This window comes from Bactrocera oleae, chromosome 3 (assembly GCF_042242935.1).
Source record: "Bactrocera oleae isolate idBacOlea1 chromosome 3, idBacOlea1, whole genome shotgun sequence".
In the NCBI taxonomy this organism is placed as follows: domain Eukaryota; kingdom Metazoa; phylum Arthropoda; class Insecta; order Diptera; family Tephritidae; genus Bactrocera; species Bactrocera oleae.
Window position 1 is genome coordinate 63,846,681 of NC_091537.1, and position 22,468 is coordinate 63,869,148.

General features: G+C 34.8%; 1 protein-coding gene across 4 annotated transcripts; it reads right to left on the reverse strand.

Moving 5' to 3' along the window:
• Positions 1-1,310: 1,310 nt before the first annotated feature.
• Gli (carboxyl ester lipase-like protein Gli) lies at positions 1,311-22,468 on the reverse strand. Of its 4 annotated transcripts, none has more exons than XM_036373446.2 (7): positions 22,269-22,468; positions 15,278-15,700; positions 15,079-15,211; positions 6,951-7,382; positions 5,669-6,888; positions 5,200-5,511; positions 1,311-4,689 (listed from the first exon to the last, which is right to left on the reverse strand). In XM_036373446.2, the coding sequence occupies exons 2-7, from the start codon at positions 15,577-15,579 to the stop codon at positions 3,975-3,977; spliced, it is 3,114 nt and encodes a 1,037-aa protein (XP_036229339.1). In that variant the 5' UTR covers positions 15,580-15,700; positions 22,269-22,468; the 3' UTR covers positions 1,311-3,974. The 4 variants fall into 4 exon arrangements, with proteins under 4 accessions (XP_036229339.1, XP_036229281.1, XP_014093656.1 ...); XM_036373388.2 differs by having other exon boundaries at positions 22,121-22,468; XM_014238181.3 differs by having other exon boundaries at positions 21,695-22,468.

Sequence of the window (22,468 nt, forward strand, 5' to 3'; positions counted from 1 at the left end):
TCCCTTATATAGTGGTGAAGTTCGTTTTGTTCCCTTATAGGGTGGTGAAATTTTATTACTGAACTTGCGCGTTTTCGATGTTAACATTTGCGCCTTCTCCACTTGTTCACCTAACGGTTGTATCACCTAAAACTAATCGAGTTAGATATAGGTTTATATATATATATATATAAGTGATCGGGAGGACGAGACCAGTTGAAATTCGGATGTCTGTCTGTTCGTCCATCTGCCTGTGCATGCTGTAACTTGAGTAAATATAAATACAAGTATATCGTGATGAAACTTGGTACACGTATTCCTTGGCAAAAGAGGACGAGTTCGTAGATGGATGTGATCGGACCTCTGCCACGTTCACAAAACGCCATTAATCAAAAACAAATAAATTGCCATAACTGAGCTCCACAATAAGATACAAGACTGTTATTTGGTATACAGGATCACATTAAGGAGAAGCATCTGCGGTTTAGATTTTTTTTAAAAGTGGGCGTGGTCACGCCCTCTAATAGGTATAATGTGCATATCTCCTAAGCCGCTAAAGCTACAATAACAGAATTCACTGAAAACAAATATTTTTGCAACTCTATTTACAGTGTGAAAATGGGTGAAATCGGGAGATAAGCCCGACCACTGCCCCTATAACGGTACTGTTAAAAACTACTAAAAGCGCGATAAATCAAGCACTTAACACGCCAGAGACATTACATTTTATATCTAGAATGGTATGAGATGACTTTATAGGAACCGCGTTTAAAATTAGACAGTGGGTGTGGCACCGCCCACTTTTAGGTGAAAACCCATTTTCTTGGGATCTTCTTAACCGATTTCAACCAAATTCGGAACATAACATTTTTCTTATATTTCTATGTTATAGTGCAAAAATCCGATTATAACTACGCTAATTTCCCATATAACACCATTTTAAATTCCATCTGATTCTTTTACTTTTTTCATGTAAAACTTTGCATGAATAATGCGTTTAAAGTATGCCACCTTGTGACCAAAAATTGTCTGAATGGAACCAAAACTGTTCAAGCCCCTAGGTACTGAATATGTGGACCCCAATGCCTATAGTTAACTTTTTACTAATAATATCATAATTCATATAATAAAATAAATAAATAAACTCTCGATAATAGTATGTCTTTGTGTCAAAAATGGGTTGAATCGGATCAATACTTCCTTTAATATAAAATTTAGGGCTTTGATTCTTGCAAGTTGCGAGAGTATAAAATAGAACTTAGAACTCCTTACTTGTTTTGAATATAGTTTTGTAATTCGAAACCAAATAAAATTTTTAAATTCAATACATATAATTTGGCATTATGTTTATTTTGGTCTTGATCTATTTAATTTACTGAATAGAGCTCTCGTACTATTGAGTATTGCTTCCCACTTTGGAAATTAAACAAAAGAGGGAAAGCAATGATAACAACAGCAACAATATAAATATACAAAAACAAACATATATATGTATGTACTATATAGTGTATACAGATATATGTATACATAGATAGGTAGATATATGTATAAAGGAAGACAGCACAAATTAGATGGATATTGTACAAATACTATTACAATTTATTAAACATATAAAATATTGTAAAAATTAAGCTTATCTAAATGATAAACAAACCTACGCACATGAAGCAGATACATACATTTTAAAAATAAAATTCATAAACTTATCAGAATAACGCTTCGTAAGAAAATATTAATTGAAGTTCTGTCGCATATTTACACAAACAAAAACAAGTATGTAGAAAGAAACTTGCATGTAAACTGAGGCTTATAAGCATACCTATATTGGACGGATTGCACTGATGGTGTTGATCACTACAAACTCGTAGATAATTCACTTAAAATTAATTATATTTACAGTACTCTGGTATATTTCTTAATGCAAGTAATTTAAAACATATAGGATACAAAAATAAAAGTTGTCCCCAGATGGAAATACTCGTACTATATATATATATTATTATATATATAAAGATTATCTCAAAACCATATTTTTTGACGTAATTTCGTATTTTCCCCATACTCGTGTTAATATATTTATAAGCCAAATTTAATTTTAAAATTTCATGCAGATATTTCTACATATTCACACATGTACAGTTTATTTAATAAGACCTGCATCTCAATACAATAAGTTATTATTTATGAATATATCTACATTATTTTTAAAAATTCAAAAATAAAAAGCTGCCTAAAGGTCTAATAATTATTTTCGAATTAAATTAAAGGTTTTATTTAGCATAGTTAGAATGAACCGAATTAGGTGAAATATGCAAAGTTTTGTTCGATAGCTTGTTGTCATTTTGAAGGCAATTTCATAATGCCACTCTCATAGAAACCCTTGACCCTATTGGAAAAAAGCTAAGCTTTTCTTGAAAGAATTTTTCACATCATTCGCCATAGACAGGAACAAGTAGAAATCATATAGTTGCAGATCAGGACTCTAAGGTAGATGCAAGAACCTCCTAACCAAGCTCCCTGGCGTTGTGCTGATGAAATTCAATTTCTCTTCTATCCACCAAAGATGGCCACTTCTGGGCGAGTGCTTCCTTCAGACGCGCCAATTTTTCAAAGTACAGGTCCGAATTTAGAGTTTAGCCGTATTGAAGCAGATGATAGTAGATGATTACCGGCTAATCTCACCAAATGCATAGAAAAACTTTTTTAACTGTCAATCTTGGCTTGGCCACCGTTTGCGTCTGCTCTCCGCGATTCGACCATGACCATTTTTCATTACCAGTAACTATTCCATTGGAAATTCGGTTATTGAATTTTTTTGCGGTAACTCGTCTGGCACCCATACATCGAAACAAAAAATACTGAGTCAAGTAATCATAAAATTTTGTAACGATTTTTTTTGTACAAAATCTTGTCTTTTTAACGCCATATAGATGTAATACATAAATGTGTATAGATATATTTTAACATGCTAAGTTATAACGTTAATACATTAATTATACATAAACTGTTATTAGAAATCTATATTACTATACAATAATTATTTATGAATTAGAATCAAGTAGTCACTATGTGGAAAAAGCCGTATTCGATTCGCCAATTCTTTGTTCGCTATGTGTGAAGCTTTGCTTTCGTAAATAATTAACTACACTTGAAAGCAAGAACAAAGTTATTCAGTTAAATTTTAAATGGATACCTAATAAAAGTGATAAAATCTGTACTGCTTTCTTTGATTTACGACTCTAAATGTACATATTGGCGTATCAATATTCTAAGCCGTCAATATAAAGTTAATATAATATAACATAACTTACAAATATTGGTAGAACTTAACTATGCGATTCGAAATTTTTTAAGTCTATGGATTTTAAATTAAAATTCCTATGTCAACACACATTTATTGTTGTCAATGGCGTAATTTCACCGTTTCTTCTACTTACAGTTAAGATATAATTCCAAGGTTTCAGAAATGAAACTGTACCTGTGATTTCGTTGTTCGGATGTATCTATGTGCATAGTATGCCGAGAACTAATGCTAGTTATAATATGCAAACGCGATAGATTCGTTGCCTAGATTCTATTTAGTCCAAAAGTATATGAAAAATAAGTAATAATAATAACAAATACGCCTAGCGATAATAAATATGTAGCTGGTAATTAATATTTTTTTTAATAATTTAAAAAAAAATGTCAAAAATCTGTGAGGTTACATATGAAAATTATCAGAATAGCTAAATATGGTATACATATGTGTATTATTTAGTACTTAAATTATGGAAAGCATCTGGGCTTTCCAATTATCCAAATAAAACAAATCGTAATTAATTGTTATACCTTACCGAGAAATTCTTGGTACATAACGGTATACCAAAAAGTCCGAAATTATTTCTATATAATACATATAGAAATAATAAACTATTTAATATCACTCTCTAACTGAAAATTTCAATAGCAAGTCAATAAAAACAGATCTCCCGCCTCACTTAGAAATCTGTTTCCTAAACCGATGTTTGTGGCACACCTTCAATAACTTGTGTCCGAGATTGAGGATTTGCCTGCGATTGAACAGATGTCATCGTTTGTCCTGAGCGTTGCACCTGCGAAGCAGTCGTTAATGTAGTTGATGTGGTGTGTGTACGTGCGCTGGGCACCGGCGTTGTGCTGCGACTGGTCACAGTGCCCAGATTAATGGGTGCTGTGGTTGTAGAGGCTATGTTATAAGTAGATTTAGGCTTACAACTTGCAGACTCTGATGCGGCTGAGATCGTGGCAGTTGTGGTTGTTATTAGTGGTGTATTCGATATTGGTGCAGGCGTGGCTCCCTCGCGTGTTAATAACCTTTTTTCTTGTTGTTTTGTAATGGAGGCAGCACCATTATTTAGAGCACCTGGACGAGTAGGGCGAGTACTGCTCAAGTTGCTGGTCAATGTGCCGCCATTTGTTTCCTTTAAAGAAATCGCCGATTTTAAGGACGATTGGCTTCCCGATTTGTGTGCCATTGCCAACGAGCTAGGAGATCGAATGGATGTTGTATCGGTATGAATTTTACTGGCAAGCGTCTTGGATGACGGAGAATCACGATATTCGTAGATATTATCGCGTGACCGTAACGCGTGATGATTGGCCACCATGTGTGCATTGTCTACACCACTTTGACCATCATCAGGCAGTTCAGAGTTTATAAAAACATCGTCATCATAAAAATCTGATCGTCTGTATTAAAACAAAATTATAAAAATTGGATAAAAGTAGAACATGAAATGATTGTCGCAAATTATACGAAAATAATGGGTGGAAAACCTCCTAGTCTTTGTTAATATATGAATCGATCTTAATTTTTGATAACAAATCGGAGTTATATGAAAGTTGATAATTAGGTGTGGTTGTGGTAAGACTTTCTCATGCAATTTCATCTAAAAGTGGGTTATTCATAGTCAAAATTTACTCAATTAACCTCGGGACTAATTTGCTGCGTTTGTGGTTTTGAACAATAATGTTATATGGAACGTGTGTGTGGTTATTGCCGAAATTCTACTTTCTAGTAGAGGAAACGGTCTCGATTGCTAATTGGTTTCGTTTATTCCAAATATCACTTGCAAGATCAGACGTACGGAGGGATAGACTGTCAAAGCGAAATTAGATCAATCCATCTTTTATGGAATTTTTCAACCCTAGAAATCGATTTACCTACATACATGTGTAAAATTATAGACCTTTTCTTACCTTTTGGCATTGCGCCACATAATACAACAGATCACCACTAAGACGATGAGGAAGAAGCATGCTACGGACATAGTCCAAAAAGCGATTTGCAAAGGCTCTTTAGGCTCCCACCAAAATTCTGTTGTGGGCGGATAGGTAGGCACCAACACTCCAATCACTGTTGGCAAATATTGTGTCCAAAATGCACATTCGGTTTGGCGATAATTGAGCAAAATTGATGAGTTGAAAGTTGTATTGATATTCAAATAACGAAGTTCACCCTGGTAGGCGCGCTGGAAATGCAAACCCAATACTTGTTGAGGCGTTGGATTGCTGTAAATAGAATTTAATAAAATATGGTAAATACTATTTTCAATATACATATATGGACATGTATATATGTATGAGAGAGAGAGAGTACTATGTTATAATCTTTTCTAAATATTTTCGATGGAAAAATATTTATTACATACATAAAAGGGTGACTTACCCATATCTAGCGAAATTTGAATAGGTTTGCATGAAAAAATGACTCATGTTGCGATCGTTGTCGGTCCACATGTTCCGCTGTAAATGATCCTTTTTCGGAAAGAACTCAATATCCATGAAAGGTGCGCCAATAAGAAAATAGTGTTCTATATCATGTGGATATTTGCGCCATTGTGGATAGTTCAAAGCCTCTACAGTCGTATTTAAAACATACATATAGACTGGTATACGCTGTTCCAATAGTAATTTTACCATTTTGTCAACCGGAGCTCGGTAGTACAAATCGGAAAGCATATTAATGTATTGATCACGTATTATCGAATTATTGTTGGGATCTGGCCAATAGGTATACATGTATTTGATGGCTTCATAGACGCCACTTGGATTTAATGTGTAATTGTAGCGAAAGACATGTTCGCGGATTTTCTGATCAAAAAATGTCTCATCGATTTCGTAATAAGGTGCTAAAGATTCATTTTGTGCTACAAAAAAAGCTGCCTCTTGGGTGGTCACTCCAGCCATGTACTGTATACCATGATTAATGTGACCCTGACGTATGAGGCTTTCTGGTGTTTGTGTAAGGAACCGCCAATCTTTTTCTCGCCAACCTTCATACCAGTCATCACCGGGCAGTGTGATATTGTGATCTAAAACTGGACCCCAGGCAAAAGTGCCCACTTGTGGCGGAAACTCCGCATTTCCTAATTCATAGAAGCTACGTCCAGTGCGTAGACAGTTTACTAATTTCCATGACGATTCGATGGAGCAGCCTAGTAATTGCCCCAATACACGACTAGTATTCTGTGCACGATATTTATCTTGAATTAGCGCCCAGTCGGCCAACGCTGCACCCGATTGGGCAATAACTCTCTTCACAATGTTCTTAGTTTGCGGTGCAACCATTAAAAGTCCAGCAGATGCTGCTCCCGCTCCAGGGCCAAACAATGTAATAGAATCACGATCACCATTAAAGAATTCAATATTATCATATATCCACTTTAGCGCCATAACTTGATCTAGTATGCCATAATTGCCAGGTGAGTTTTGATCAGCGGTGGATAAAAAGCCAAGCGCACCAAGTCTATAATTTATAGTCACCACAACCACATCATAAAAGGAGGCGAGAATATGACCTTGGAAGTGATTCGAAGCGCCATGCACAAATTCTCCTCCATGAATATACACCATAACGGGATATTTTTGAGCGACGCCAGCACCAGTCTGTAAAAAATCAAATATGTACATACATAATAATAATTAAATAAATGCATCTAGATGGTTACCTTTGGGGAAAAAATATTCAAGTAAAGGCAGTCTTCATCCATATCCATAATACCTTTGGTAGCGCCAGTGTAGCGTACCGGTTGTGGGCATGCAGGTCCATAATCAACAGCTTGTAACAACTGCCATCCACGGTGCAAACGCGGTGGCTTAAAGCGACCTTCGAACGTGGGTGGCAAGGCGTAAGGAATGCCCAAGAAAACAGAGCATTCGCCCATCACCCGATCGACAGTTGAATGGTATGGTCTGTAGAATGATTTGGGATCAGGGTTATCATACATATAGACCTTGAAGCCTTGCACTTGGCCATAATTGGTCGTGACAAATACATCGCGATCTAATGTCAGCGAGTCACGTCGTTGTTTGCCCTGCAAATCTTCACGCCAGCCAGCCAAAATGCCAGGGAAGGGTGTATGCCCAACGTTCGGGTTATTCTGTATATTAAATGTTAATTAAATGATGAATATCCAAATTCTCCATGTGTAAATACTGTATTGTGTATATACATACATACGTTTGGCAATGAAAAAATATTGATTAAATAAGCCATTTAGTTGTCATAGATTTACTTATTAAGAATTTCATGACGAATGGGGTCAAGTGACTCATTGATCTACGGTTCAATTACTTCACTTTCCAAATTAAAGCCATTCATATGTACGGTGCACAGTGTCAAACAAAACAAATTTTCATTTTAATAAGTATTAATAAATTGATAGAGTAATATTAACGTCTACAGAAAACAAAGTGGCATATTTGAGTGCTCACAGCTAAGAAAGTCATATATCTTTATCGCCGAAGTATAGCAAAATATGTACATTACCCCTACGCTGCACCTAGGTTCAATCCCCGTTCCTAACAATAGCATAAGGTTTATTTAATAGCCATTCCTCTAATAAGACAGTGGCAAACAGCCAAATATATAATATATCCGCTATGGAAACTTCTCACATAAGTCCGACACTGTTTTAAGGCGGCTTACCACTTTCAATCAGCACTTACCAGCACGGTTAAATTCAAGAAACTTATGACAAACAGGAAGAGAAGACTTCAGTCAAGCTTTTAACACATAATGTTATTTAGTTTTTAAGTTTATGAAAAAAGGAGAGAGCCTGAAATTTCTCAAAACTACTATCGGCGGTTCACCATGTAATAATAATTATTACACTATATAATTCTCGACTGGATAATGTACCAATTTATGTTTTTTGAAGAGATTGAGTCATAAATAAAAAAGTCAAAACTATAATTTACCGTGTTTTACACAGAGGAGTCGTTGAAGCTACTCCTGGATGCTCATTTTCCCCTGAATCACTCTGCTGAAGAAGTGGCACTGGAAGAGCTTTAGAAGGGCTGTACAGCCTTCTTGGACCTTCTGGATGAACGTCTCCTTACATGAGCGTTGGGCAAGGTATCATGCAGTTAGCTGGCCCCCATCTACGCGAACTGTGATAGATTGGGCCATGTCCCGAAGGCCTGGAGACAAGTTAGGGTTACATTTATTTCGAAGGCCGGTAAAAGCTCTCACGTCGGTGCAAAAGATTTCAGACCCATCAGCCTATCCTCGTTTCTTTTGAAAACGTTGGATTTGTACATTAGGAGCAGAATACCGAGGGGTAAACTGGTACGGGCGCAGCATGCCTATATCAAAAGTAGGTCGGTCGACGCTGCTTTGCATGATTTAGTGTCATGGCTAGAGATAGCTCTTATGCACAAGAAATTCACTGTGGGTACCTTTTTCTTCATCGAGGGGGCCTTCAATAACGTGCGGCCAGAGGGAGGGGTGAAGAATAGAAGAAGCACCTCATATTTAGTCTTCTTCGGAGTGGGGTAGTGCTAAGACAACCAGAAAGGTTAATAGGGAAACTCCGCAGAGAGGGGTACTCTCCTCACTGCTCTGTATCTTGGTGATTAACGGCTGTCGGGCGATAGCCTATGCTGATGATGTGGTTCTTTTGGTTAAGGGAATCCTAAATACCCTCTACGAGCTTACGGAAGGGTATCTAAACGTGGTATCTAACTGGGCGAATAGAAGCGGCCTAGCCGTCAACCCAAGTAAAACCGAAATGGTTTTATTTACATACCCAAGTAAAACCGAAATGGTTTTATTTACTAGGAGGTATAAGATCCCAAACGTGCCTCTCCTCTCTTTCGGGGGTTCACGACTTCAACCTGTTGATAAGGTGAAATACCTAGAGCTTTTCCTTGATAAAAAGCTTTCCTGGAGGCCAAACAATTGTTGAAACTACAAAGCCGATGAGCTAGACAGGGGCCCCCGCCCCGCTCACATCGGAATGAGATCGAGTTGGATCTCCATTAACGTCTTTCATCCTAGCTTTGGATCAATGGCCCTCGCGTGCGCTCAGCAGACGCTGTTCGACGACCAACTTCTGTTCGACCGCGAGATCCTTCTGGCTGATAGTGAATCGCAGGAGGTCGGGGGAACTTCTCGCCTTGAGCAAAGTTCATCTCGCCGCTATGGTAGGAGTTCTCACTGGACACTGTCCAATGGGCACTCACGCGGTATGGCTTAGAATACTTCCCGATGTTAGTGGTCAAAGTTGTATGGAAGAGAGTGAGGTGGATTCATCCCGGCACTTTATCCTTCACTATCCGGCTTTTGCTTGGCTGAGACTGAAACATCTCGGCAATCACACTGTCGGCGGGCCTGAATACTTAGCCGAAATGGATATTGGCCGCCTCAACAAGTTTGTTATAGGCGCTTTGTCGGCATGTTAGGGTCTTTTGATCCAGCTTATAGAAGTTTTTAGGTACCAACACGGACCGGCGTTTAAGCTGTCCAAGCATGATCCTTCTTAGGATCGACCTCCCAACTTAACCTAACCTAGCGTACGTACATAATTTTTATATATATTTATATATATATTGGGAGTATGCAATAATTCGTGCGGTTTTTTTTCAAAAATTAAGACTTTATTGTGAAAAAATTGTTATACATTTAATGTTCAAAGTATTGCCCATCGGAAGCTACGATGTTTGCCCATCTTTCTGGCAGTTTGTGGATCCCATCCCAAAAAAACTTTTCCGGCTTGGAGGTCAAGAAAAAATCGAGCCAATTTCTTATACCCTGTTCTGAAGTGAAGCATACTCCGGTGAGGGCATTCTGCATTGATCTGAACAAGTGTTAATCGGACGGTGCTATGTCTGGGCTATAAGGCGGGTGAGGTAGAACTTTCCACCCACAGTTTTCCAAATAGTTTTTAACTGGCCTTGCAACATGTGGTCGAGCGTTGTCATGATGAAAAATTATTGACTCGTGTCTGGTCGCATTTTCTGGTTTTTTTCAAACGAATCAATTGTTTTCGATAGAGGTCCCCATTGATCGTCCGACCCGATTTCAATAGCTCATAATAGAGCACACCCTTGTGGTCCCACCAAATACATAGCATAACCTTGGCACCATGGATATTCGGCTTTGCCGTGGATATCGATGGTTGGCTGGGCCTTACATACGATCTCTTGCGCTTTGGGTTATCACAATGAATCCATTTTTCATTGCCAGTGACAATCCAATGCAAAAATAACTTCTTTTGGTGGCGTTGAAGCAACATTTCCGACATGCAGAATCGACGTTCGACGTCTCTTGGCTTTAATTCATAAGGCACCCAATTTCCAAGCTTCTGGATGAATCCTACTGATTTTAATCGTCTCGAAACGGTTGCTTGATCAACTCCTAATACTTTTGCAAGTTTTTCTTGCATCTGGCATGCATCTGCGTCGAGCAATGTCTCCAATTCTTCGTCTTGAAATTTTTTTGGCTATCCGGGTCGTTCTCCGTCGTCTAAGTCGAAATTGCCACTTTTAAACCGTGCAAAAACACTTTATCTGGTACAAATTTCGACATTTTCAAATGAATGAAACAAATTGTTGTTCACTCTAAAACAAATGACATCCACTGAAAATGAATATAGCCACAGATGAACACGACGCGAAATAATACTAGTAGAGCCCTCTCTTAGAAAACTCTGTAACAGAAAAGACAACGGTTTGGTGTGATTTGTGGGCCGGTGGAATTATCGGTCCATATTTCTTTAAAAATGATGCCGGTGAGAACGTTACCGTCAATGGCGACCGTTATCTCGTCATTATAACCGACTATTTGATGACAAGATGGCGCCACTTCCGATATATCGCAGCAATCAACAGATTTATTGAGAAAACATCGGTGAGCAGATAATTTCACGTTTTGGGCCGGTCGATTGGCCACCAAGATCATATGATATCACACCGTCAGACTTTTTCCTGTGGGAATATGTAAAGTCTAAAGTCTATGCTCGAACGAGTCATCGGAAATTGTACTCAACGGATGGACCATCTGAGACGTAGCTACGGACAACATTTGAAAGAGATAATCTTCAAAAAGTAATTTCAAAAAATGTTCTTTCGAATGATAATAAATATTCCCATTAAATTTGAATTTTCTGTGTTTTTTTTTTTAAAGTAGGTAATCTTAATATAGATCACTCATACATATATGCATATGTATATGTAGATAGTATTTCTCTTTAAAAAGGAAAGCTCGGAAAATAATTTTTTAAATTTTCTTAAAAGCGTAATTTCTATTTCTATACACTGAAAAATTTAAAAGAAATCTTAGGTTGTCAGTCCTTTTTGGATGTACCAATAACATTTTCACAGTTCCATGCGATTTCTATACACTATTTGGCAGGCGCTTTTGTTTATTTTAATATTTTGTAAAAAATCTTAGATTGAACATATTTTTCAGAAACTACCATATGCTTGTAGATCAAATTTCATAAACTGTCAGTAACAATTTCATCACGTCAGGAATTTTTACTACTATCAATAAGCCACAGTTTTATAGCTGTATTGCTTCGTTAAAACAGATATACATTATAACTATGTGCATGAGTCTTGAAGTTTAAGTATTTTTCGCAGATATAAAATTCGCAATAGTCACATGTCAGAACATTTTGTGATCTCAATAATGTGAAAATCCAATTAATTCGCCGACATCATATAAACTATCGCAACATGTTGCTACGGAGTATAATAGTTTTGTTCACCTAACAGTTGTTTGTATCACCTAAAACTAATGGAGTTTGATATAGGGTTATGCATATATAAATGATCAGGATGAAGAGACGAGTTGAAATCCGGGTGACTGTCTGTCCGTCCGTCCGTCTATGCAAACTGTAACTTGAGTAAAAATTGAGTAAAATCTTTATGAAACTTGGTACACATGTTTCTTGGTACCGTAAGACGGTTGGTATTGTAGATGGGAATAATCGGACCACTGCCACGCCCACAAAACGCCATTAATCAAAAACTAATAAATTGCTATAACTAAGCTACACAATTAGATACAAGACTGTTATTTGGTATACAGGATCACATTAGGGAGGGGCATCTGCAGTTTTTTAAAGTGGTTGTGGTCCCGCCCCCTAAAAGGTTAAATGTGCATATCTCCTAAGCCGCTAAAGCTATAATAAAAAAATTCACTGTATATTTCCTATATAACAACATTTTAAATTCCCTCTGATTCTTTCACTTTCCACAATGCAAATCAAGCAACAATGATTGTATCGGGGTAAAACTTTTTTGTGACCAAAAATTGCCTAAATCGAACCAAAACTATTCAAGCCCCCAGGTACCGAATATGTGAACCAAAGTTACTATTGCAAACATTTTACCGAATATATCGGTCAAAGTCGGATATATTATTGAAATTTTAAAAGAACTATCCCAGGCTTTGGTCTTAGCAAGTTGCGAGAGTATAAAATATTCGGTTACACCCAAACTTAGCCTTTCCTTACATGTTTTAATTAGATACATCCATATGCTATAAATACACACAATAACTTTATTGTTTTAAAAATGGGTTTCTGCCATTGCTCATTGAATTAGTTTACTTTATCACTAAAATCTTATTATGTCTAACGTTAATATTTGTATATTCAGGTGTATGCTTTTAGGGTCAATCGTAATGTTGACATCAGCGTAAATGACATTAAAAATTGGAACATGAATCGTCTGGTGACGATAATGACGAATAATATATGTATATAAGAAGATATTCAAGAATAATATATATAGGAAGGGAATTCTCCGAGGCAATTGAAAGCAGCAATATGAAAACAATAATGATTCAAATCAGGTGAAAGAACTTATCAATATAGGAACGAAAATTTTAAGAGGTAAACGAAAAAGTCGACTGCTCCTTTAAACCATGCATTACAAAATAATATATGTTAAGTTTCTTCGCATGAAAATAATCAAGAGTGTCTGAAAATCCTAACCAAACAAATTATAATAAGTTTGTTTTTTAACAACGGTTATGTTGAGAAATACTAAAATTGCGATAACTCGGTGAAAAAATTGGACAATGAGCGTGGCCCTATTTGGGTGAAATCCTGTATCTCATATGATTCTTTCACTTTACAGTAAATAAATAAAGCATCAATGAAGTTTTTAGAATACAAATTTGCAAAAATAGTCCATTTTAGGTATGCAAACCCAAGTTTAAAAATTGTCGAAATCTGACCAAAACATTTAAGCACCCAAATACCATTTATGGGACCCCAGTTACTATGGCTTATCGTTTGATATGTGAGATATATTATTTGACTTCGAAAGAATCTTACCGACAGTTATATGCGCTTTTGTTAAACATTAATAAAATCGGGTTAATACTTCTGCTACCCCCCCTTTTTTCACTATACTGATTTTTGAACTTTCGGTTTATGGGTAAGATGTTTTAGCAAAATTAAGTAAACATATATATAAGATATACTAAAGTTGAATGCCGAAAGTGTGTGAAATCGATCCACGAATTACCCCAGCTTCCATATCCTACATATAATGATTTTCGTTATGTTAGGTTATGTTGTGTTCAAATATGTTGTTGTGTGTAAGTTATCTCCATAAATTTGAGTGGGAACATTTTTTCGAGTATACTCGACTTTCCACTTCGCTTTAAACCGTTTAAATCGGTCAATATATGTGATATTTTAATGAAATTAAGTGGACAAGTTTTCTTAAATGTAATCTGGTTTAACGCTGAATATGAATCAAATTGGGCTAAGCTTTGGTCATATCTCTAATATACAGATTTCCGATTCTCTGGTTGATGTTTTCCGCATATACATGTGTATATATACCTATATTAAATATCTATTAAATTTAACCATTTTAATTGAGTTTATATCACAAATATCTCATTTGAGTTATTAGTTGAGAATATTTCGGACAAACAAAATGTAATAATGTTAGTTATAAAGATACCAAATTTAATTATATTTAATCCACTGGGTTTCTTCGAATAATGAGTGTTGAGTTCTTACGCCACATGTTTTAATACAAAGTTTTGCAACACCTGAAAGTATTTCTTGCTTTGTTTCTTGTAAATTTCGGGAGTATAAAATGGATTTTTTTCAATTCCAATTTTTATTTATTTCAAAGTTATGAAAAAATTAATGATATCGCTGAACGAACTATCGCATTGATATAGAACTAACTCTAACGATTAACAAAAAATATTAACAAAAACAACTCACCTCACAGGTGCAATTACAGCAGTGCCCTAATTGATATAAATTGAATTTTATTAAGAACTACTGGGAGTGTATAAATGATTTCAAATGCAATAAAGAAATTATTAATAAATATTCAAAAATCGGTTCCAAAGTTACGGTATTTTTAATGAAAATATACTTTTTACGTATTATTGAAATGACAAGCTTTCAATGCTCATCGACATATTTTGTAATTAAGCTACAAATCCTGCCTTGCAGTGATATTTTTGCTATGTATATAAGTATCGAAAGGTTAATTTTAACCCATTAATCAGATAATATTTTTCTTGGATCATTCCAATATACATATTCATTTCAAAATTATCACCAATTCAAAGTCTAACCACTTTTGTGGATTTTCAATTTTGTCTTTGCTTTGACTGATTAATCGACAGACACAACCAGAATTAAATTTCGCTATGAATCTGCCATAGTTTCTGAAAATACTCATTTAAAATAGTGTTAAATAGAGGCAATGGGCAATTAATCTCTATTGTTCTATCGCGAGGTAATAATGTCTGTTCAGTTTGTTAATCTTACTGATCAAAATTTCCTTTCATCTATAACGACTTACCGGATCAAATCGAAATCGCTCTTCGCTGGGCATGCCCTGTGGATATTGCCCTGGCGAATTTCTACCAGGATAGTTCGTACTATATCCGTTAGGTAAGTAATGTCCATAGCGGCGATCATTAAATATGTATGTTCTAGAAAATTAAAAGCGGTCAACTAGAGTTTATATTATATTATTATTAGCTTGATTTGTCCTTTACCTGTAATCTGGATCACCTGGGTTCGGCCAATTATAGTCATTGACGCCGGGTCGTGAAAAAAACCGTGGATCGCGAGTTTGCGCTTTGATGCCACAAATGTTGCTTAAGACTAAACAGAAAGCTATGACTAACATTGTAGAAATCTTCAGTTTATCACGATATTTAAAATTTTGTATTCGAATGGCTTTTGTACATTTAAGCAGTTGATCGACAGTTTTCTGGTCTACATTGTTGATTATATGGTGATGTCTGTACACTCGTTCTTTCGTATATATGTACGTCCTCTTATTTTTAGTGATCATATTATATGTTTTGAAAAGGTCTGATGCCTTTGTCGTTTATTGTAATCAGATTGATAGCTTTATAAAGAACTAGTAATTCAAGTGCATGAAGGATAAGAGCTAATCGTAACTAAATATGTATCTGAAAATTAAGATGAAAGTTAAATATTTTGTATTCTTGTCATAAAAAAGTGGGGCAGGAAGAAATCAGACGGTTTAATTCAGAAATGTATCCATACAGCTTATGTTAAGTGCATTCATATAATATAGTAACTTAAATATGTTTCAACCTAGTTTCTAACCACCTTGGATCTCTATAGACATTGTAAACCTCTTAACGTAACTTTGTCGTTAAGAAAGGTTCTTACAATGACCGAGAATGACTTTAAACTTAAAACAAAGTGTGTCTATTCGTTATATAATACCAAGGTGGACACCAAAAGCAGAAGGATGGGCTGATGTGCATGTGATGTGAATATAAACTTTTGAAAAGAGGTGGTATACCGCCAACACTGCTAAAGAGTTTTTTTTTTCAAAATATTAGATATTAAATAAAACCGTGTTATGGTAGTATATGTTATTCAATTGCGTTTCGTACACTCCGTAAATTTAAATTTCATTCGACGGAACCATATTTGGCACTAATTTTTTCTCTTAAGGATAAATAGAGACAGAATATGATAATGATGTTGGTGTGAATAATCTCATCCTTTCATTGAGAATTTAGCCGCAATTCCTCAACCTGTGTCCACCGTATTCGAAGATGTAATTGGTCAGTCACAGGCATAGTATATAAAGTAGGTTTTCGCAACCGCAGATACCCACATTACGAAAAGAATACTTACAAAGACAAGGAGGAGCAAAAAGCAGAGTCGACATTATCTCATTTATCAGCGGGAGGCCAAAATAAGTGAATATGCAAAGTTTGATATGCTAAATGACAGCAAGAGCAACCAAAAACTCTATCCGCAGGTACGATGGCTCATAGAAGGGTTTAAAAATGTGGTAAATTCCTGCACATTCGAGAAATTGCCTTAACTAATTGAATCAATAAATTTAACTTTCTATTTTTAAACGACGTTTTTCGATATTTTAACAATTATTCTGCTATTCGGAAAGAACGCAAATCGAACGAATCAGAGATCATCAAAATCAAACCAGTCGTTCTTGAGTTATAAATGGTGTAACTAACCTGATTCTGTTTTATTTCTTATAGATTCATATATTTATTACAATTTCCCTTTCTAATTACAAAAATCAATTACTAATCGGCTCCTAACATGTGACGTCTGCAGTTCAAGCAATTTGCATTTACTGTTATATGTAGTGAGTCAAAAATCCCGATTTAAATTACAAACGTAATATTGGTAAATATTTAAAAAGGTTATTAATAAAGATAGGTAAACATTGTTTTTTATATAACCAAGCGCCAAATCTTTAAAAACATATGGAGATGTAAATATCACCCACCATCTGTAGGATGAGAAGGATTAGTCTCTACATAAATCGCTATATTTGGTATCGCAAAATGGGAACCTTTAGGGGGAAAAAATATTTGAAGCAATCAAATTAAATTTTGAATAGGCACCAACTTTCGAAATGTGAACTAAGCATCACTGCTCTCCTAAATTTCTTATGCGGTTGTAGATACACATTTTCAAGCCATCTTTACATTTAATAAAACATGTTATCACGTATGTTAGCAGCGAAACGGAGTCTTATTAGATAAAATAGATTAAAAAACGAATATTTTTAGTAAAAGGATTGTCGCAATACTGCGAGTTGTTGTCCGCACCGAAGCTATAATACCCTTCACAGGTGCGTTTTTTTTTTAGTTCAATGCCATACCAAATTTTGTAAAGTTATCTTGTCAAATAAATTTCCATAAGAGAACTTCATTTTAATCCATCAGGTTGTAGTGCAGATATATATTATAGTATTCCGATCTGAACAATATGTTTGGGGATTGTATCGTTGTCTTGGACAATTTATGTCGAATTTTGTGAAAATATTTTGTCAAATAAAAAAGTTTCCATACAAAAACTTGATTCCATTCAAGACTTGATAGCATATATCTGGCATACAAACTGACCTCTCCGACATTTCTTTTTGGGTGTTACAAACTTAATAAACCCCTAAAAACATATTTGAACGTATTTTTACATATATTCTATCGGAAATTTTAATGTGTATCACTGCGTATAAGAATATTGAGCCGGCGAAAATAACGTACCGACGTTCTGTCGATTTTTGTTTTTTATATATTGTAGTTGACAATTACCAAACGCATCTACACCAATATTTTCAAAAGCCAATTCAGTCTAATAAATGAGATATCGACCGAACAATTACAACGCAAGCGACGAACAAGCTTCTTTGCGCCTACGAAAATAACATACTTATGTATATATGTATGTATGTATGAAATATGAATAAAAAAAACTGAAAAACGTATGAGTATGATTCTTCTGAAAGAATTGAAATTGCATATCACTGAAAATGGTCTGAAAATATGGCAAACGTAGACTTTGGACGACAGAAAAACTGCCAAGTTTATATGTTTATACTGCAATACTTGAACTGGGTAAAACCGCAAAAGAGCCATCTATGCATGAATCGATTCTTTATAAAATCAGCTACATTTATTGAATCGGTAAAGATAACATATAATATTTGTTGCCAGGGCATACATGATTCTGTGTACAGCACCATCGAATCATTTACTCGAATAAACAAGATGTGCATGAACCGACTTGGAAATAACTATTAATTCCAGAAACGGGAAAATCTTAATTTATGATTCCTTCATCTGACTAACGCAATTATAGCTATACATGTATCGCTATCGCTCATAAACTAACTTGATTATTGGAGTTTGTAAAATAGTTAAAGAAAGATTTCGATAAGAATTTATTAGTTATTTATAAAGAAAAATATGTTTTGCTACTATATGTGTGCACACAATATTCAAATATTAATAAGAACACCAACCAACATAATTTCCGTCAAACACAATTCAAAACAAGAAAAAGCGTTAGCTTCTGTTACACCAAAACTATAATTTTATATAATAGCCTTCACGAAGACTGAAGATTTAACTTAATTTGATCGTTCTGTTGTATGGTCATATGCTATAGTGATCCGATATTGACAGTTCCAACAAATGTGCAGCTTCTTGGAAAGAAACGGACGAGTGCAAAATTTCAGATTGATATTTCGAAAACTGAAGGACCAGTGCGCGTATGTACAGAGTGACGATCATGGCTCAATCGACTCCGCTCGTCACACTGATCATTTATATAACATATACATATGTATGTACACTTTATAGGGTCATCGACGTTTCCTTCTGAGATCCCTGTTCAGGGTATAAAAAACAATGTTAGCTTTCAAAAGTGGTGTCTAACTATCCAAAAGTTGCTTCCACTTGCATTTTGTGAATTTACTTTGTCGCTGTTCACGGTGTGAAAGCCATTTGTTTCCCATAATACTTTTCAGTTTTGAGTATTATTCGGTAAATGACAAGGAGGAGTACAGAAAATAAAAATAATGGTAAATAATAGCAAAATTTGTTATTGAAAAAAATAATGACCTTGAGGAAGTTTATTTTCACAATATCAGACAATGTGGGAGAAAGTACTAAAAAGATGTTGGCAATGTGGAGGTCACGAGTGATCATGCTTTTCGCTAGTGACCCCCACATTGCCCACACTTGTTTAGTACTTTCTTACTAGATGAGCTGAAAAGCCTATATAATATATACTGTAATCTCGACGTTCAATCGACACAGTAACGCTTATTAATATATGGTAGATTTGCCGTAACTTTTATTAAGCTATGGCTTGCAGCAACGGTATTATTTAACTGTCTCACTTTGAGACTAATAACTTGAAAATTATTGAATGAAATGTCAACAATTTTTTGACAAGATTTAATTAAGGTTAGTACTCTACATAAGGATAAAGATGTTGTAATTGCCAGGCCAAATACTGATCTAATACATTATAAAATATAATTTTATTAATTCTCACTCCTACGCATTTATTTCCTCTTAACTAATAACGTCTGCCAGTTTAGATTGCATTAAATGTTAGATTTTATAAACAGCTGATGAATTTAGATCTGAAGCTAAAAATCTAAATCCTCAACAGACTCCTGCTTATCGTAACTTGTGGCAAATAAATAAAATCTTTCAGTGAAAAAAGATGAAAGATATTTGCGTTAATATTTCAAAAGAATATTTACTCATCCAATAATTGAAATATTTGATATCAATGAATATGTTCCAATAGTATAACAATCAGACAATTTTTAATTCAGTATATTTTTTATGAATATCATTATGAAAAAAGAGGCTGTAACTATTACACAATTTCGTCTATTTTTAAGACGTTATATGAAATATATATTTCATTTATATATTTTATAATATTTCATAATCCCACAATTACTCTTAGATTTTGAGATCAAGTAACAGTTTCTATTTAAATTGGTTACTGCAGTTTGGTTAGCGTTAACCAATTTTCTCGTCTGCAATAGCAATTTAGAAATTTAAAGACCCTAACTATGATATACTATATGTATTTGAAATCAATATATTCTTATGTATATATGCCATTAAATAATGTTAGCTTAAGATTATATAATTTCCAAGCATTTTGTCACACATTGATAGTTATATTTGATATATGTATGTATGTATGTGCTGAAATGACTAATGTAAATATATGTATGAAGGATATGAGAACTGGGGTAATGCGAAGGCCGATTTCTCCCGTTTTCGGAAGCTTGAAAATCCTTAAATTGGTTATATTAATATAATTGGAATTTTATTAAGACTGATACTTTCGGTAAAAAGGGAGCTTGAAACGTTATATTTCGGTTTTGAACATTTTTATATGAGAGATTCCGTACCTTGAAGGCACTATTTGTGCAAAATTTATATGCTGTAAAGTTAAGGATTCAGATGGAATTTAGTATTGTATTGTATTGTATGAGTAGTAGGCGTGGTTTATGGTTCGATTTCGCGCATTTTCAAACTCTGACATTAAAGTATTTATAAAAAGTTATGCATCGAATTTGGTTGAAATAGGTCGAGTATTGCTGAGATATGGAATTTTTCCTAAAAGCTGGCAGTGAAACGCCCAGTGTTAAATTGTAATACCGATTTATTTACATTTTCCTACATCAATTTTTTCACTGTGCTAGCGAGTTTTGTTTATATAGCCTTAGTAGTCTGTGAAATATGTAAATTAAACTTATTAGTGAGCGCCTACTATTTAAAAAGTGTTAAACCCAGGTGCCCCTTCATATAGCAACATTAATTTTATAGCTCTTTATAAGTTTTTACTTAACGGCATTTAGTATGCCTGACAGTGGTCTGATTTCGTCCATCTGTAGCCTTCTCAGAGTGGCAATAAACACGTGTACATAAAAATATCTCATGTTTATGGACGAACGGACAGTCAACCGGAATTCAACACGATATTGGTTATACTTATGTATCATATAACCCTATAACCAACTCGGTTAGTTAAAAGTGTTACAAACATTCGTTACGTACACAGAACTTGTATACTCTTTGTATCATATTATGAGAGTATAAAAATGTGAAATAATATGTAGTGAATTAGTGCATTTATATATATAATATTTTGAAAGACCTTCACATCTGCCTAATTTATATGAATATTATGTTCAATCAATTGCTGTAACTATAGTTTGGCAAACAATTAATTATTGAAATAATTTAATTTTTGACATCCATTTACTTATCTACATATGTATGGTATGTATGTAGGTATGTACAATGTACAAATTGTAAACATGTTGTCGCTGCCTGTGGTTCACAACTTCGCCGTAAATTAATTGCAATTGTGTTAGGAATTAGCTTTGACAAAATATACATTCACATGAACATACATATGTACATACATACACCTTTATAGCTGTAAGGCTTATCTTTACTTTAGAAATACTTCTAGACTTCGCTATTACACAAAACATTCACTCACTTAATATATATTTTTTCATAATAAATAGGTCTGTATTAATGATAATAATTTTTTCAAAAATGTAAATCTAAAAACAATCGATCACGTATATATGTACAAATGTGTGTTTACAAAAGAGTTACCTCTTTTTTAAAACAAAATTGTAGAAGCGGAGCACCGTAACCATTTGCGGCAACGCCCAAAATAGCGTTAAAATCGCGTTTGTTGACAGCGTTTTCTTTAAGTTGTTTTTAGCATTACGAAATACAAAAGCACATCGGCAAACACAAAAACAAACGGCGACACATTCAAATTCACAATCGCGATCGCTTGGGCAGCTCTGTTAGTAATATACTGAATCCCTCATGTCTGATTTTTGCTAACGGCAGCAGCGATGTTGCCACGGTGTATTGGCCAACGCGAGGAACCGAAAGTTACAACGTTCCATTAAAAGGGTTGACTTCTCGTAAATTGGTATGTGTCAGTGGCGCATAAAAGTCATACACAGGCATGTTCACTGGTAACACAACTACATTTACAATATGTTTATAACGTTAATTCACACATACCAATTCACATAAATATGTCTTCACACGCAGCGCACTCTCACCAGTCACTACTTCGGACACATACAGTAGTTTTGTTAACACGCACACTTTGTTACTCTTTTTTGGCAACTGCGTAGGTGTGTGTTTGATATTGTAGAAAATTATTCACCTTTTTCGATATCTTACAGAGGCATACCGTTCTTTATTTAATATTTCAGTAAAATTTAATTCAATTATTTTTGTCTTTTTGCAATCAAATTATATTTTAATAAAAATCTAGCAAAAAACCAAATAAACCAGACACGTTAACGTTTCATTTACGAGCACTACTGTCGTTCGGCGCGAGTAATTTCCAACTGTGTAGCTGGT